Source organism: Octopus sinensis, linkage group LG8 (genome assembly GCF_006345805.1).
Source record: "Octopus sinensis linkage group LG8, ASM634580v1, whole genome shotgun sequence".
NCBI lineage: Eukaryota > Metazoa > Mollusca > Cephalopoda > Octopoda > Octopodidae > Octopus > Octopus sinensis.
This window is the reverse complement of record NC_043004.1, coordinates 87,380,156-87,397,274: the sequence shown is the minus strand read 5'-3', so window position 1 is coordinate 87,397,274 and position 17,119 is coordinate 87,380,156. Positions and strand designations below refer to the sequence as shown.

At 34.8% G+C, this 17,119-nt stretch overlaps 1 protein-coding gene across 7 annotated transcripts in view; it reads left to right on the top strand.

The window, feature by feature from the left end:
• The first annotated feature begins 7,113 nt into the window (after nucleotides 1-7,113).
• LOC115215069 (serine/arginine-rich splicing factor 11) overlaps nucleotides 7,114-17,119 on the top strand; it is a 40,846-nt gene continuing 30,840 nt past the window's right edge. For 5 of the 7 annotated variants that reach the window (XM_036505545.1, XM_036505547.1, XM_036505546.1 and 2 more), the window contains exons 1-2: nucleotides 7,114-7,332; nucleotides 7,892-7,918. In XM_036505545.1, the coding sequence (XP_036361438.1) occupies nucleotides 7,187-7,332; nucleotides 7,892-7,918 (173 nt within the window). In that variant the 5' untranslated portion in view covers nucleotides 7,114-7,186. The remainder of the gene's footprint in view (nucleotides 7,333-7,891; nucleotides 7,919-17,119) is intronic. The other 2 variants (XM_029784220.2, XM_036505544.1) reach the window with 2 other exon arrangements.

Below are 17,119 nucleotides of genomic sequence, written 5' to 3'. Positions count from 1 at the left end.
TTTTACTCATTTTCGAGTTGATATTACTAGTATCAGTAGTCATTAAATCAATCAATCAATTCACAGAAAAACAGGCGATAGTACAGTTTCGATTTTGGAGCGTGTCGCTTTTCACCAAAACAAGTCCACTTTTTACACTTGGGTATCAGTTTGAAAACAGAAAAATACGATCACAGTATATGCGATTGTCCGACTTGCTGGAAAAAGCAGACAAATCTACCCCGAATCATACCCTTTACCTTTAAAAAAAAGACCTTTTCCCCATCATTAAAAGATGTGTTCGAGAGTCAGCGCAGATTTCGCGAGATGTCTAGATTGCATGTGGCTGATGTTTGGTTGTCGGAGACTAGAGAGGAATGAAGTAGAATATCATTCGTTTAGGTGTGGGTGTTGTGACTACAAGTAGGTTGTTGATATATAGGAGGAAGAGTGTCGTGGATCAAAACTGAACCCCAGGAGACACAACACCCAAGCTGAAAGGGTTGTCGGACAGAGAGAGAAGTTCCATTAGCACATGTCACAGTAGTGCAATATAACAGGAACTCACTGATCCAAGGGACTATATGCAGGTGGATCCCAGTTACAGGGAGTTTTGACAGGATTTTCTCATGCCAGTTGCAAGGGCGAGAGCCCGCTGGTGAGTAATAGAATAGGTCTCCTGTAGATCTGGTGTTCACCAAGGAAGGTTAGAATGCTAGAAAAAGCCGACCGATTCATTTTTGTTTCTTTTCTTTCTTTCTTTTTTTTTTTCAAGTATTTATAAGATGGAAACAAATAAATTGCTGAAACAACTAATTAACATTTAGAAGAATGATCGAAATAAAGATTTAAACATTTATATGATTGGAAGTTACAAAATACTGAAGTCTACAAGTGCTTTGATTTGCTACAAATTACAGATATGAACCTAGTTAGTGATGGACAAGCACAACTTCTTTCTATACACTAGCAGTATTTCTTCCATTTCTTTGAAATATTAATTGCTATAACATTGCCTTCATTTGTTTCAAAGTTTCATTGCAAGAGCATTGTTATTGAATGCTCCAACCTCTGGCTCACTGATATGTTGTCTCCTCTCTCTGTTGTTCTACAAATACAATGGCCCCTACTCCTCGCGACACCAGATGGGTAACAAGGAGCACGATGGGATTTAGTCACCCTCAGATGTAGGTATATAGAGGTCCAAAATTTCATTTTGTTTATCGTGTCTATTAAGCTGAAGATGCCAAATGTGTCTTTACCCACTGGGCGCTGAAACTCCTTGCTTCGCACTGTCGTGTACTCATGACTCATTCGTCTGTTTTTCTTTTTGGTGAGGGGCGTTTACCTTTTTCGTCTTTCATCATTTATATAATGTCCTCCCCCACCATCCTTCACCCCAATCCTACTTATCCTGAATGTTGATCCTCTGGAATCATTTCCCTGCACATATTTTTATTTCTAGCAGCAATTAATGCCTCGATCTCACCGGTCTGTTTGAGTGTGCGAAGGCAATGAGCACAGTTCCTTCCTCCAGATATTAATTAAAAAACAAGGAAGAAATTGCAAAACTAAAGATTGCCGTTGTTTCACGTATTTATTTTCATGCTTCCATCTTATATTAATGAACTTATCATGGATCCCTGTTTCTACTTTGTGGATTTTCACCTATCGCGGGGATTTTTGGAACGTAACACCTATGATAGTCAAGGGATTACTGTATACAATGAGTTCAGGATCTTTTCACTTTGACCGCCAGATTCTTAAAATAATTTCTTTGTAACGATCCCAGTACTGTACTGCAATTTTTAAAAAATATTTTTATAACTTGTGTGTATTTATTTTATCATAAATGCAAAACAACACCACAGAGGAATCGACATAAGCTTAAATAATAAATCGCGATAAATGAACCACAATATGGCGAGAGATTAATGTACAGTGCTCAGGTGCGCTACAAATAAATATTTAAAGGGAGAAAGGAAAGGTTGGAGAAGGAATCTGACTTAATCTTTACCATTTTCCACGGAAATTAGGAAGCTGTTTATGGCCGATCAAACGGTCATTTCTTTTCTAGTATCAAACAATGGAAAATGTTTCGTTAATTATTTTTCACCTTTTATAACTTTTGATCTTTCTTTAAAAGTTATTTCACTATTCATTTATTTATTTATTTCGTTTTGGTATCTGGTTTGTAAGATTTCATTATTTTAATTTGTGTGCTAAAACAAATTTTTTTATGTCTAGGGTGAGTCATTATGTCAATATTAATAACACACGCACTGGTCCAATTCCACTCCTTTATTATAAGTCATATTCAACTAACAAATCCATTGTTTGTTTAATTTGGTTAAACACCAAGTCGTTTGTTTTGTTTTGGTTTTTGTCAAAGCTGTTTCGTTGCTACTTATAACCTCTTCAATGACTTTTCTCTTATCCCCAAGTAGAAACCATTGTAAGCGACTTACGTAACAACAAAGAGAAAAGTCACTATAAAGGTTGCAAATAGCAACGAAAGAGCTCTGACAAAAAAATAAACACTTACTGCTTAACCAAGTTAAACAAACAATTGATTTGTTAGTTGGATACTTAACCAACTGACTAATGATAAAGGAATGGAATTGAATCCGTGCGTGTATTATTAATGTTGGCATAATGACTCTCCCTAGACACAACAAAATTTGTTTATTTCAGTCTTGTTTACAAGTGTTAAAAAGATATTTCAATAAAATATTTGCTTCTAGTTTCTTATAAACATATTTGTAAGAAAAGACAAAGTTAAATTGAATAGATTTTTTAATACCATTCGTTAGCGGATAGTTGGCTACTATTTCTAGCAGGTCGAACGCAAAGAGGGCTCTGTGGTTATGAGAAGTGCACGTCAAGCGAAAGCGGAAAAGAAAGAGAAGTGTAAAAAACGCGAAATTGTTTGCGGTTAAGCGAAAAGCGAAACAGTTTTGCGTGGTTTAAAATTAGACGAGCGCAAAACAAAATAATTAACATGCATAGTCGCTAAGGAAATATTGAATGGTTTTAGTTCCCAGTTGGAACCTTATAGCTAGAGACAAATATATTTCGAGCAAGATAGGGAGCCTGTACATGGACGCTCGGTGTACTTGAAATAGCAACCACATTTACTGCGAATCACTCCTACCGTCTTTATAAAAAGAAACATACAGACGATCTCTGAAACAAAAATTAGCATGATTGTAGCTGTAATGTATTTCTTCATAAGTCTGTTAGATCAGAGATGTCTTGGGATAAGCAACAATAACAAATGTTCTTGGAGAGGGCAAGAAGGTTTCTCGGGCGACCCCGTGATAAAAGTAAAAAGTTTTGCAAAACTAAAAACTTCTGAGTTAAATAAGAGCGTCGCGTCAATTTTATTACATTACATGTTATACCGGGTAAAATAAGAAAAATTACAATAATGTGCGTCCGAGTGTTACACTAGAAAGATACCACGAATCACTAGCGTAACTAGAGTGTGTGCCGCTTGGGGCGGCCCGTCAGTTTTCCGTCCCCCAAATACATATTGCCTACAGCAGAACCCTATGCTGCTGGAATGAGCTGAATAGCCTGTCGTTGCCAGGCAGTTTTTACAATAGAATGTCTTATATAAATTTTTGCTTATTCTATGTCTTCCCCGACAAATAGGCCTCTTGATCAGGGCAGATTTGTGCAATTTTTCACAAAAAAAAACTTGTTGGGGATTTTTTTCCTTTTTAAATTATTTACATGTCTATTTGATCGTTTCGCATGACTTTATTCATTAAAACTTCGGAAATTCTTACAACTTTGGTCGTCGTAATGCTTTGCATTGGTTTGTTTAATAAAACTTCCTCCTCCTAATGATTTTGCTTTCATTTCGTGATAGACAGCTATCATGCAGAAAATGCCAGCTATCATGTAGAAAATGTCAGCTTCCAAATCCTGTTTTCTGATTAGGTAAACTTTAAACCTCAGTAACATTTTTCTGCAATTTTTCTGGAACAACAAAATAACAAAATCGGATTTGATGTGGAAAATTATTTCAATATACCAAATTTGGAAATTTTAACGTAATTTTAAAATCTCACAATATGTGATAGCAACAGGGAAGACCCTACAAAAGTAGACAGACAGACAGTTATAGGACCTCTCTATGTCCCTGTCTCTCTCTCTCTCACACACACACACACACACACATTTACAAACGTATACACAGGTAATCTGAGTTTTAAATGGTGTTTAGTAGACATATGTATGTATGTATGTATGTATGTATGCATTGTGTGTGTGAGTGTTACTTTACGATGGATATCAGATACGTATTCCTCACACCCAGCTTTCTGTGTGTGCGTGTGTGTGCGCGCGCACGTTGTATCTATGTATATAGCGTTGCGTGTATATGACAGCTGTATTAACACGGACGTCCCATTGCCACTCAATATTTGTAGCTTACATAACGCTGTTCACACCTTCCCTGATATAAGTCACCCTCACTCAGCAAATGCGTTTCCCTCCGACTAATAGTTTTTGCAACCTTCTTATTTTATCATATAATTCACTCAACCCCAGTGGGGGACACATTATAGATTTTTATTGAAATCCAATTAACCTATTATTGTTAGTGTAACATGTATACAAAGTTTCGTGAATATTGGCTCGCTGGTTTAGGCACTATAATGGTAACAGACAGACAGAAATTGCTATTTATATATAAGGTAGTGCTGAATTCATGTACTCCTATGCATCGGGAAAAGACAACTAAAATCTACCATAATATTTAAACGATCTCAAATCTATTTTGGCATTCATCGTTAATTTATTGCAGGGACAAAAACGAATACCTCAACTCTCCCCGCAAAAGCGCGTTCCAGGGCAAGTTTCTATCTTCACCAAACTCTCCAAAGCTAGTGGAACATGCTACAGTGTGTCCTATTAACACTCCTTCCAAAAGAGCAATCTCTCTGACTTAGCCAATTACTGATTAATTGCGCTCACTTCCAACATTCCTTTCATAAATGTTATTCCCTTTCTCTTCCTCCTACCAGTACAGTTTTCTGTACGGTTAACTTACAATTCTACGTCATTCACACATGGCCTCTCATCTTAACTAACTTCTATGAAAGTAATGTTCTTGTACATGCACATAAGTATGCCATTGATCGTGAAAGGAAACAAAAAAAAAAAAACATGTGTAGAAATAGTGGTGGTGGGAGCAGTTTTAAAATATTTTGTACTCATTTGAGATGGCGAAGAGGGTGACAACAAAATCACTTGATTTTTGTTTTTATCTCGTGGGTTAGAAGTTTCATGTTAGACTGTTCTGTTGTAGTGTGTGCTGTTGGGGATTTCTTCATTACATAATTTCAAACTGATTATCAACTGGATTTATCTCATTTGACAAAGAAGGTCCGGGAACATAAAGGGCACTGTACCTTCTTTAACTAACTTATATTTTTTAAATTATCCAAATGCATTATGAGTGCGAATTAGGGACGTTAGTTGCACAACGTATCACGGGCGTTAGATGCTGAAAGGTAATGTAGAAAGATATTTTCCATTCCATATGCTGAACATCGAAGTAAGGAAAATGTTAGGAAATAAATTGTTGAGAATACCGAGAACCACGAAATTCTTTCGTTAATTGTTAAAATACGAAAAATGAAATAATTTAATGATGCAACATGACATCATAACACTTCACTTTAAGAGAATATGGTAATGTATGGAAAAAAATTTCCGGTAAAAGAAATATAGAGGATCCACCAAGGGAGTTATTGAATACTGTTAATGGATAGATTGGGAGAAAGATGAAAACACAAGGTAAGCTGATGATCTGATCAGGAAAGACGGCGATATTGGTTGCATCTACAGCCATCTTACGCTACAAGTTTTGGTGATCCACAGATGGATATTTATTTAATTACAGAAGATTAAACAGCGATTTAAGTTTAAAAAAACTAGACTAGATGTTTTACTAAATTCATTCGGCATACTATCTTTTATTCCCCACAAGCACAATTTTGTACTTAGTCAAAACAATCGTTATAATTGATCGCCAATATCTCAAATTTTCCCTCACCTTGGAGAATAGCACGAAAATAACCTAAGAGTATACTCAGTTAATTAAACTATCCCTACACAGTTCAATTTTATTAAATACCAAGTAGCAGATATAAAAATAGAACACAACCAGTGCAGTATTGTATAATACCATTCTTCCTATTCTGATATTGAAGTACGTGGAGGAAACAAGCGTCACTGAACTGAAGCAAATTCTAATTGAACCAAATCTTTCCCTCTTCACTCACTAAAATCTCTTTGAAAAAGCCAATCTCAACTTTTTATTTCTCTGCTTTTTGATGTGTGTCAATATCAAACCCCGAACTGGCAGAATTATAGGATTTCTAGATGGACTGCCTTGCATTACCCATCGTTTTGATTTCAATTCCCATCCAGATTAACTTCGATTTTCATGCTTCCAGGTCGAGTAAAAAAATAAAATAAAGTAAAGGGATCTTTTCTGCTTAGCTCACACTTTTCAATTCCTTTGATTTTGCTCCAATTGATTTCACATTTGGTGTATTGATGTAGTTTTATATATTGATTATAGGAATGACATTAATTTTTGCCATAAATTAATAAATAAGAAAGAAAAAAACTTAATAAAAGAGAAAAGATTTTAAAAAATGTACCCGTCAACAGCTAGGATAGATTAAATCGACTGTTTCCGTTCCAAAATTTGAGTTCTGGTGTCAATGATAGAAATAAATGAGAGGAGCAAGATAGGAAGGATTATTGACAAGTAATTCGATGATAGTGGAAAATTTTAAGATCGATATCTTTCAGTATTTTAGTTTAATTTTCATCGAATTAACAAATGGAACATGTATTTTAAAACTATCACAACCAGCTTACAAATTTAACTAAAATAAAAAGAATGGCGCCGAATAAATTATTTTTAAAATAACAATTCTAGTTGTCAGTGAAATCTAAAGCCACCTTTTATTACTTTTAATTTTAAGAATAAAAGATTTGGTAATTTAAGAAAGTTAAGTAAAAAGTTTGCTGGTTATTCGGACCACATTTTAAATTATGCAGAAGTTGAACAAATGCTGAGAAAATATATTAAACGCTGTGGTTTCCGGTGACGTCACTTCCGCCTATAAACAATCACCATTTTGCCGGCAATCTGTTTGCACAAATTTTGTGCACAACCATGGCTGGTGCAGCGGTTGCTGATTGTAAACTCAATACAAAAGTCATTCAAGTTACAAATGTAGCACCTGGAGCAATTAAGGAACAAATGAAAACCTTGTTTTCCTTTCTTGGAAGGATCGAGGAAGTTCGCATGTACCCATCAGAGTAAGTTCATTTGATCGTGTCGTTTGCCATTCCGTGTCTTTGTTAAGATTTTTAAGTTATCATCGCACAGTAAACCAGCTTGTTTTAAGATTTAAACAAAAAAAAAATAATTAAATTATATATTTATTACATTTTCTTTGTATCATTCTTCTTGATTGTTTTATATTATTGTTAATTAACATCAAATTCGTCACCAGATCCTTATATATATATATATATGGCAATGTTGCCATATATATATATATAATAATAATAATAATAAAATCAATTTTGTGTATAGTTAATGAAGTCATGCAAATTACTTTCAATGTACTATAAAGTTTAGGCATTAAATTCATAACCATTTTAAAGTGTTTTCCCGTTGTCGAACGAATATTTTACAAATTTTTACGTTCGAAACTTTGACCTTATTGTGTTATAAGTTCCGCCTAGATTAATAATACATAGCCAACTGAAGTAAATTACAAATGTTTAGTTTAGAAAGAATTACAAATGAAGTTTAATGTTAAAAGATGTGAAGAGTTTTCAATATACTCAATTGATATTTCTTCACTTGCAGTCTTGAATGTATCAAATTTATAAACAGGTGAGTATGCAATTTATTCACTTGCAAACTGGAAAACACCGACGAAAATATATAGTTTCTATCATTTAATAATATGAAAAATAATTGAGATTTTCTTTTTTTAGTCTTTCTCTGTAAATGATGGTAAAATATATGTGAAGTTTCTGTCTTGGCTCTGTTAGTCCCTGATAGTATGCGGCAACAGGACTTATCTTTCATAGTCCGACTGCTTGCATTTAGTAGTTTGTCATGTAGATAGCTGTCAGCATGTAGAGGACGATCTGCTTAAAATTTGCTACTTTGCAGATATTCGGATTCCGATTATTTATTTATCTTCTTCTACGAGTCTTTCCCAAAATAGTAATTTACATTTTTTTTTTTTTTTTTTTACATAATTAAAAAGCTTTTAAACATAAGTACTTTGATGTTTTGTATTTTTTGACACCACGGGAAAAATGCATTTCCGACAGCTTCCGAAGTTAACTAAGACGATTGCACTCCCACCCACAAAAAAAAAAAAACCTGCAAGGGGGGAAAAAAATTATTTAGTACCGAAATTGAGTCTGGTATGAAACTATAAACTTTATATTCTTAAGGCTTCTTTTTAAAATCAAACTGATAATTTCATCAACATATTCTTGATGCATGAAAAGTTACCTACCTGACCCTTAAGTGACTTTAGCGGAATTCATTGTTGCAAGCCTTCAAATCAGACTTAGTTTCCAACCTGCCCGCGCTTTACCTACAGATGCCTAGGTTGTCCACAGCTTGCATCATCTCATCAGTCTGCGAGGGCTTAGAAAGGTTGTGGCTATTGCCCCTCCTGAATCTCCATGACATGTTACCACAAGAAAATGGAGGCCATTACTGTAAACATTACGTAAAATTTAATGGCTCGTCCATGTTCTGCCATGTGTCTTTCCATTCTAATAATTTTTAGTTATTTCGACTACTATGCATATTTCCCCGTTGTATAGTTATTCTGCAGATAGCCAGTGATTTTTTGTGATATATCTTAATTAGGAGAAATATAACTGGATAAAATTAGCTGATTAATCTTATATCTGAGAAACCCAAAGGATAAATTACTCACGGACGCCATCCGCGTGATAGACAATAGTTAAGTGGGTGTTAGCATTTAATATTTGGTGCTTCATTTACATTACTAGTACGTTGATGATTATGCTTCATTGAAGAGATCTAATAAGATTGAAATATATCCTAAATTATATCCAATACTTAACGAAAGGATTGGAATAGTACTCATCTTAGTCTTTTGTTTATAGACATGGCAATTATTTTTTAGAATTTGATGTTCACTGCATTGAATATTTAACACTAAGTTAAATATAGGTGGAAACAAATATGAGAGAGTTATTAGTGTTTAGTATGGGACTTTAACAGGTGAGACACTGGCTGTGATGAGAAGAGAGTTATATTGAGTTAGTAAATTCAGAAGCCAAATAAACAAACTTTGATGGTGGTTGTAATGTGTTGATGACCTCTTTGATGGATTTTTCTTAGATACAGTCTAGAATTTACGTATAATGTATACACTGTACAAGTGTAAATAAATATCTCTTAAAGTAAGGACTATTTGAAGCTTTGATGCAGTTTTGGCTGTGTAAAGTGCCTTCTTTGGGAGCTTGTCAGACATTGTGATAGAGTGGTTGCAAGATGCTGTTGAAGAAGACTAAATTGTTGAGTTTCCACTGCAGAAGAATGTGCAAAAACTAACACTTCCTTTCTCCGAGCTTAGATTCAGTTTCGAATTTAAGCTCGGAGAAAGGAAGTGTTAGTTTTTACAGATGTGCAAGTTAGGTGGGAAAGGATAAGCTTGCGTGTGGTTAAAGCCTGTATGTGGAAAGGAAGAGAATAATATATGGCATTATCATCAGTGTAGAAGTGAAGCTCTATTGATATTGTAGTGGAATATGCTTTTAAAAGTTTCCAGTACATTAATTAATGACATATGAAGCCCATAGACAAGTAGTTTTCTTACAAGCTTTGTTGATGTCAGCAAGGTTGCTTCAACCCTTTTGTTATCATATTTCTGTTGAAATACTCTGCTTTGTTTCAATTAATAAAGAATTTAGTAAAATAAATTTGCCATTATTTAAGCTGGTGTTTGAAAGATAAATAAGAAGGATATTTTGATGGAGGGTTTTAACTTAAAGCATTTAAAACAAGAAGATTGGTGTGTAGAACAAGAGGTAGTCTCAGATGGGTTGGAATCAAAAGAGTTAGTAGACCAACGAGGAAAGTTTTTGGTTGATTTGATGGTTACTACTGGAGATAAACTGAAAATGATTATTTCTGATTGTTTCCATCAAGTGTTGTGTGTGACAGCAATAGAATGGTTTCATATTTTCCAATCTCAGGGTAAACACTTTATAGAAAAGGCTTCAAGAATTTGGTAAGAAGAGAAGTGACCTGAGTGTACACTGTATCATTGTGATGGTTAGAACACTGTTGAAGAGATTTGCGTTATGTTAGACTCTAGAGACAAATTTCCTGTATATTGCCACTGCATGCAGAAGGTGATCCAAATGGACAAGATTGACTGCTCAGTGATTTGTGTGAAAAGAGTGGATTTGGAAGCAAGTTATGCACTTTGTGGAACGATTTGGATTCATAGATAGAAAGGTAAATGGAATTCATCTGTAATAACAACAAAAGATGCACACCTGCAGTTGATGAAGCTTTCAAGAGGAGGAAGGGCAATTCCCATATTTCTTTTCAAGTTTCTCCTTATCTAGTGTCATTCTCTGGCCAGAATATTTGCAATAGAATGGATTCCTGGAGGCTCTCAAGGACTTTGTGGTGGTGGTAGATCAGGTAACAGTTAAAAGTTTGCCACTTTAGAACAGGAATGGTCCTTACAACATGCTCCCACATAATTTCCATCTGCCAAATTTGACTCAGAGGTCCTTGGTTGACCTCAGGCTATAGAAGACACAATCTCAGGCTGCCGAACAATGGGATTAAACCAGAAACCACATAGTTGCAAAGCTTCTTAACTACAATAATAGTTGTCATATATTGCACAAACACATCTTTTGTTCTTTGAGTGTTCATTTTGTATGATTTTAGATTAAAGACAAATGTCTAACAGTTGATAATGACAAGAATTTTTCTGTAATTTTTAGATACCATTGTAATGTTTTTGTTAACCACTTAGGTTTTCTTGTTTACAAGTTTTGGGAAAAAAGAACAGTGGTTGTGTATGGTCCATAACAGTGTGGCCACTATATACATCTGTTTATTAACCCTTTAGCCTTTAAACTGGCCATATCTGGCCCAGATATTCTACCTGCTTTGCATTCAAACTGGTCGTATCTAGCGTCTCACACATACCCTACATTGACACTCTAAAATTAAACAATCTAAAATTAAACAAGTTATATTATCTTTAAAGTAGAGAGCAGCCAAATTCTGTGCTATGCCACTGAAATGGAAATATGAAAAAGCATATTTATAAGGATTGTCTCTCACTACTTATGTAGCTAGCTTAGATTAGTTTGGCAGAGAAGGGTGGGTGTATTTGGTACAAAATTGCTAGACACTTGAGCAATCAACTAACTTGTATTCTGTATTATTTTTATATAGGTATGAAAATCTTAAGATAAGCTGACACTATGGATAGATAGTAGTAAAAAAGAGGTCAAGAATATTTAATGAGTGAAATTATATACAAATTAGGATTTCTTAGTGATATGATATCTTTTATATAAAATTAATGACAAATCCATATTTTTGACAATATTTTCATGTAGCTTTAAAAATAGTTATCTTCATTTTTTTTTTTCTCTTTCACTTGACATGTGGTTTGAGCATTCATATATTGTGTGAGTTTTGGACAAAATTCTGATCCTTTAAGCATGTTTTAAAATGTTTGTTCTAGTTATTTGATTTCATTAGCTTTGCTACTTTCAATTATTTTTAATTAATCATATGCATTTTTCTTTTTTTTACGGACTGATCTTGATGGCAGTCTATCTTATCTGGCTTAACTGTTGTTCTAAGTTCATTATTTATGAAATATTCAGAGTATTTTAGTTTTTAATAGTTTGTGAAGTTATCTTTGTCTTTGCCTCAGTCTTGTTATGCTTCTATTTTACTTTATTATGGTTTAAAGGGAATAAATTAATTTGAGACAAAAAGGGAGGTTGCTTTTTTTTTTTCTTCTTAAAGCCAATTGTCTGGTGACTGATATACTTCTTTGATGCAATTTTAACTTTAATTAATTCAAAAGTTTTGTTTGATATTCACATGTTTGTTAAAAGTTGAGTTTCATTCTTATTTTTACATTATGTTTATATTTCCATGTTGGCACATGTTGGTTGGATCTTCAGCATTTGTATGGGATCATGAAACCACTATTTTAGGAAGAGATGAAATGTTAGTTGTTTCTCATTTGTTTTTAACTGATTATGCTCAATTTTCATTTCTTAACATAAGAAAACAACAACTTATAACTTACTAAGCCCACCATCAAAAAACATTTATTAACCCTTTAGCATTCAGACTACGGTCAGATGTAATACTTATTTGTTCTGAATTAATCATGCATTATCTAATAGCTTCAAGATATCAATGATGTGATTGTGTATTTTTAGAATGACATTGTAGGGTAGGTCTGATAGGCTTGATTTGGTCAGTTTGCACATGAAATGGGCTGAAAATTTAGGCCTGATATGACCAGATTAAATGCTAAAGGGTTAATGACTTTTGTAAGTAGTTTGGAAAAGAAAAACAATGCATTAAAGCTCAGTCAATGTCCTTTTGAATAAAACTACTGAAATAAAAGTTACTGATTGATATTAGGAAAAGCATTCAGCTGTAGAAACCATCTCAAAGCAGACATTAGAGCTTGGTGCAGTTCCTTAGCTCACCAACTCTTGTTGAACCATCCAACCAATGCCAGCATGGAAAAAAAAATGTTAAATGATGATGATGATTTTCAATTCTAATGTAATAAATTTTCAAACTAGTCAGGCATAGTTCAGTATTGTCAGAACTTGTAAATTATTAAACAATGAAAATATTTTTCTTAGGAGCTAAGAAATATTATTAACCATAATATTTCTGGCTACTAAGCAGCATTTAACTAGCATTAATTATCTTTTATACATCTCTCTAGTGTTCTTAATATGGTAAATTTGTTTTCCTTTTCTCAGTCTGAGATGGAAGCTGCTCTACATAGTTGTATCAAAGCTTTATAAATGATCGCTAACTACTAAAAATCTGCATTTCTGTTTTTCAGTAGATGTGTGGCATTTTTTTTAGTTATGTTTGGAATATTGATGAATATGTAAATGAGAGTGGAATTTTCTTATTGAAATGTTCGTGAACAAAAAAAATAGTGGTGTCATTTTGTTTCTGGATTGAAAATTATGTACATGTGCAACTGAGTGGTTAAGAAGTTCACTTTCCAACCACATGGTTTCAGGTTCAGTTTCACTGTGTGGCACCTTGGGCAAGAGTTTTCTTCTATAGTCCTAGGCTGACCAGTGCCTCATGAATGAATTTCATTGATGGAAAATGTGCTGAAATCTATCATTTGTATTTGTCTCTCATTACTTGTCAACTGGTATTGGTTTGTTTACATCCCTGATAACCTGGCAGTTTGGAATAAAGAGACCAGTAGAAATCAGTACCAAACTTAAAATATTATGGTTGAGCCAATCTAATATGCTCGAGCATCTTTTATGCCATCAAATATGGTAAATAGTTCTGAGGAGATGGTGGAGCATCACAAGCAGCTGTTATATGGATGAAAGTAGAGAAGACGGTATGGACAGGGATAGAGACTATCTTAATGCCTATTGGGGAAGAAGATGTACTTAAAGTAAACATTAGGGTTTTTTTTTTGTTTGTTTATGGAGGGTGGTTGAATTGTGATATAAGAAAACATTTGAGATGATTGAATAAAATGCCTTGTGAATTAATTGAGTGTTGTTCTGAATATTTTGAAACTGGTCATCCAAACGATGTCCTGTTTCACTCACCACATTTAAGGAATTACAAAGTTAACATTGGATGAATTATATGAAGTTAGTGGAACTACTATTATATCAGCTAGTGATATGGAATTGAGTTTTATTTAGACCAGTTATTAATAATATCCTGTTTGAGATGAGGCAAATATAGCAAGCAGAATGGGAGCATTTAAAAATGTAAGGAAGGGATATAAGCAGTCAGAGGAAAGAAAATGAAAATTGTAGAGAATAATTTGTTGAAGAGACAGAGGGCAGACAGATGAAGGGTCATAGGAAAGATAGCTGTCTTTAGGTGTGTGCATTTGGGGTTAAAATGCAGATGTCTTGACCATGGCCTAGGCTCACTGAAATGTAGAGCTGACTAATGCTACATGGTATCTCTTGTGTGTTAGGAGGAAATTACACATTTCATTTAATTAGGAAAGAAAACCAGTCTTCACTACATAGTTGGCCAAACTGAAGGAGTTGTGAGAATAGGAAGGCAGTTCTAGTGAGAGGAGAAAAATGTTGGGGTTAAGAGTGTGATAAACAAAGATGGAAATGTGAAGACTATAAATTTTGGGAGAAAGAGGGCAGCAGCTAGAAGAGAAGCTAAGCATATGTCAATTATACTTAGTAAAGAGAAATGTTGTTGGATTGGTAACAGCACAATTGCTTTTATCGATACTGAAAAAAAGAGGTATGAAAGTATTATTACAAGAAGTTGTTCAGCGAGGAGAATACATAGGTGAGAGAACACCTATTCCAAGAAGATCCAACAGTGATCAATGGTTAAAGTCAATGGTGGAATGGTCGAAAGTATAATGAATTGAAAGCAGCTTAACTGTCAAATATAACTGCTAAAATGCAGAAAATATCTTGCAAGGTGGGTCGTACTGTAGTATTTGCAACAATCAGGTACTGCATGGAGGTATCACACCCAATGACTGTTGTAGCAGTACCATTATCAACTGTTATAAGGGTAAAAGTGATGTATCAGAAAGGGGAAGCCACAGAAGCAAAAGTTATGATAGTTACTGAAAGTGTTAAAGCACATCTGATTAGGAACAGAGGATGAGGTTTGAGTTTGTGCCAGGAAGATGCACTACTAGTGGCATCTTTCTAATTAGACAACTGCAAAAGTACTTAACTAGGAGTAAGGCCTTAGATATAGCAATTTTAAGCTGCTGTGGGCTTTTGACAGGCTCTGTATAGCGTAGATGGACATACAAACTCTCTACAGAACTGCAATCAACAGTGAGTTTAGTGTGCAAGATAGAGGTCCACCAAGGCTCATTACTCAGTCCTCCAGACTGTAACAGGAGTTTAACCCTTTGTGTTTGAGAAGACTTGTCAAGCCAAGTGAAATCATAGTCGTGATCAATACCATGCTAGTGACACAGAACAGGCACCTGTGTTTGTGACATGTAAAAGGTACCCACTACACTCTTGGAGTGGTTGGTATTAGGAAGGGCATCCAGATGTAGAAACCAAGCCATATCTAACTGGAACCTAGTACAGCTTACCAGTTCTAGTCCAACTGTCTAAGCCATGCCAGCATTGAAAGCAGATGGTAAATGATGATGATTACTGTCAAATGTAATGCTTATTTATTCACATTGTTTTCAATTAATCATGCGTTATCTTGTAGCTTCAAGATTTTGATTACATGACTGAGGTTTTAGAATGACATTGCAGGGTAGGTGTGAAATGCCAGATCTAGCTGGTCTGACCATAAAACAGGTAAAATATTCGGAGCAGATGTAGTCAGTTGAAATGCTAAATGGTTAAGATTGGTTGTCTGTCAGAAGTTTTGTACACTGATGTAGTTCTTATAGCAGAATTTAGAGAAGAAATTTCAAACACGAAAGCAAAAGTTGGAATGAAAAGGCCTCGAGGAAAACTTTTCTTAAACGTCCTAATCAGTGCAAACAATGAATGCACAAATGGTATAGTGGGACATTAAACAAGTTGACAGTGGCAGTAAACTCTGACAGATGTATGGGAGCAGTCAGCTGTAAGAATACATGTAGAAAAATTTCTTTAATTACTTAGAAAACTCATTAGAAGTAGTTGATAGCTTTTATTACTTGCATGTCCCTAATTAGCAGTAATAGGGTGTTACTCAAGTATAGTTGCCAGGGCTCGATGGCAAAGAGTCCAGGAGCTGTTGTATGTGCTGGAACAGAGTAAAGGATAGATTGCATGATGTGTGTGTGCACAAAGTGCAGTACTGCATGATAGTGAGACATGAGATTTGACTGTGGAAGCTATGTGATAGCTAGAAAGAGAAAATAGGATAGAACTCGAATGAGCTGAGAGGAAAGCTGGATATAAGAGGAATCAGCTGAAATGTACAAGATAGAAGATTGTGCTGCTGTAGACATTCATATAGAGAATGTCAGTTGTATAAAGAAGTTCTATTTGAAGTGGTTGGAAGATATGGAACAGGAAACCCTAGTAAGACTTGTGACAAAGCAACTAAATCTCCCAAAGGCCCATGGTAAGTGGTGACTTGCTGTTTTAGGAAAGCCCTGCCCACTGTTGCAAGCATGGTTGCTCAAATGGTGGTTGAGATGTAAGTTATAATGTATATTAGGTTTCTTACTCATTGTATTCTTGTTAAACCTCCATCTGTTGACTGTTGAACCTCTTCTTCATTACCCTTACATCTACCACTGGTCCTTCTCTCCTGTCCACTGTACCGTGCTGCATGTCTAATGAAGAATGGCTTTTGCTCTTATCAGTATTTGTTTCTTTCACTGTCACCCTTTATCACTTTACCTCTCTTCTGCTACTCACATAGCATCACCTATCTTTTGCTAGCCATCACTCATTCTCCTTTGTAGTCATCGATCTTCATTGCAACACCATTATGTTGCTAATTCTACATTTTTTTCAATCTATTTACCAACAACCAGCATATAAAATGACTATCTCTCTCTCTTCCTTACTTCCTTTCCCAACATCCTCTCAATCTTGTTTTGCTGTTTGCCTTGAAAGAACAGAAACAATATAGAGAAAAGAGGACTCAAGTTTTGCAGGGAACGAGGCAGGTTCTCTATTGCTGGTCCATAATAAAATGAGTACTTTCTGTACAGTAGAAACTATGCCAAAATGAAACACAAGCAAGATGCAGTCTCCCACCCTATCTCAGAAGATAATTAATTCTGAATAAGAACTGAGATGACCCATGAAGGACGGGAAGAAGGAATAATATGATGATGATTAAAAGGGAGAG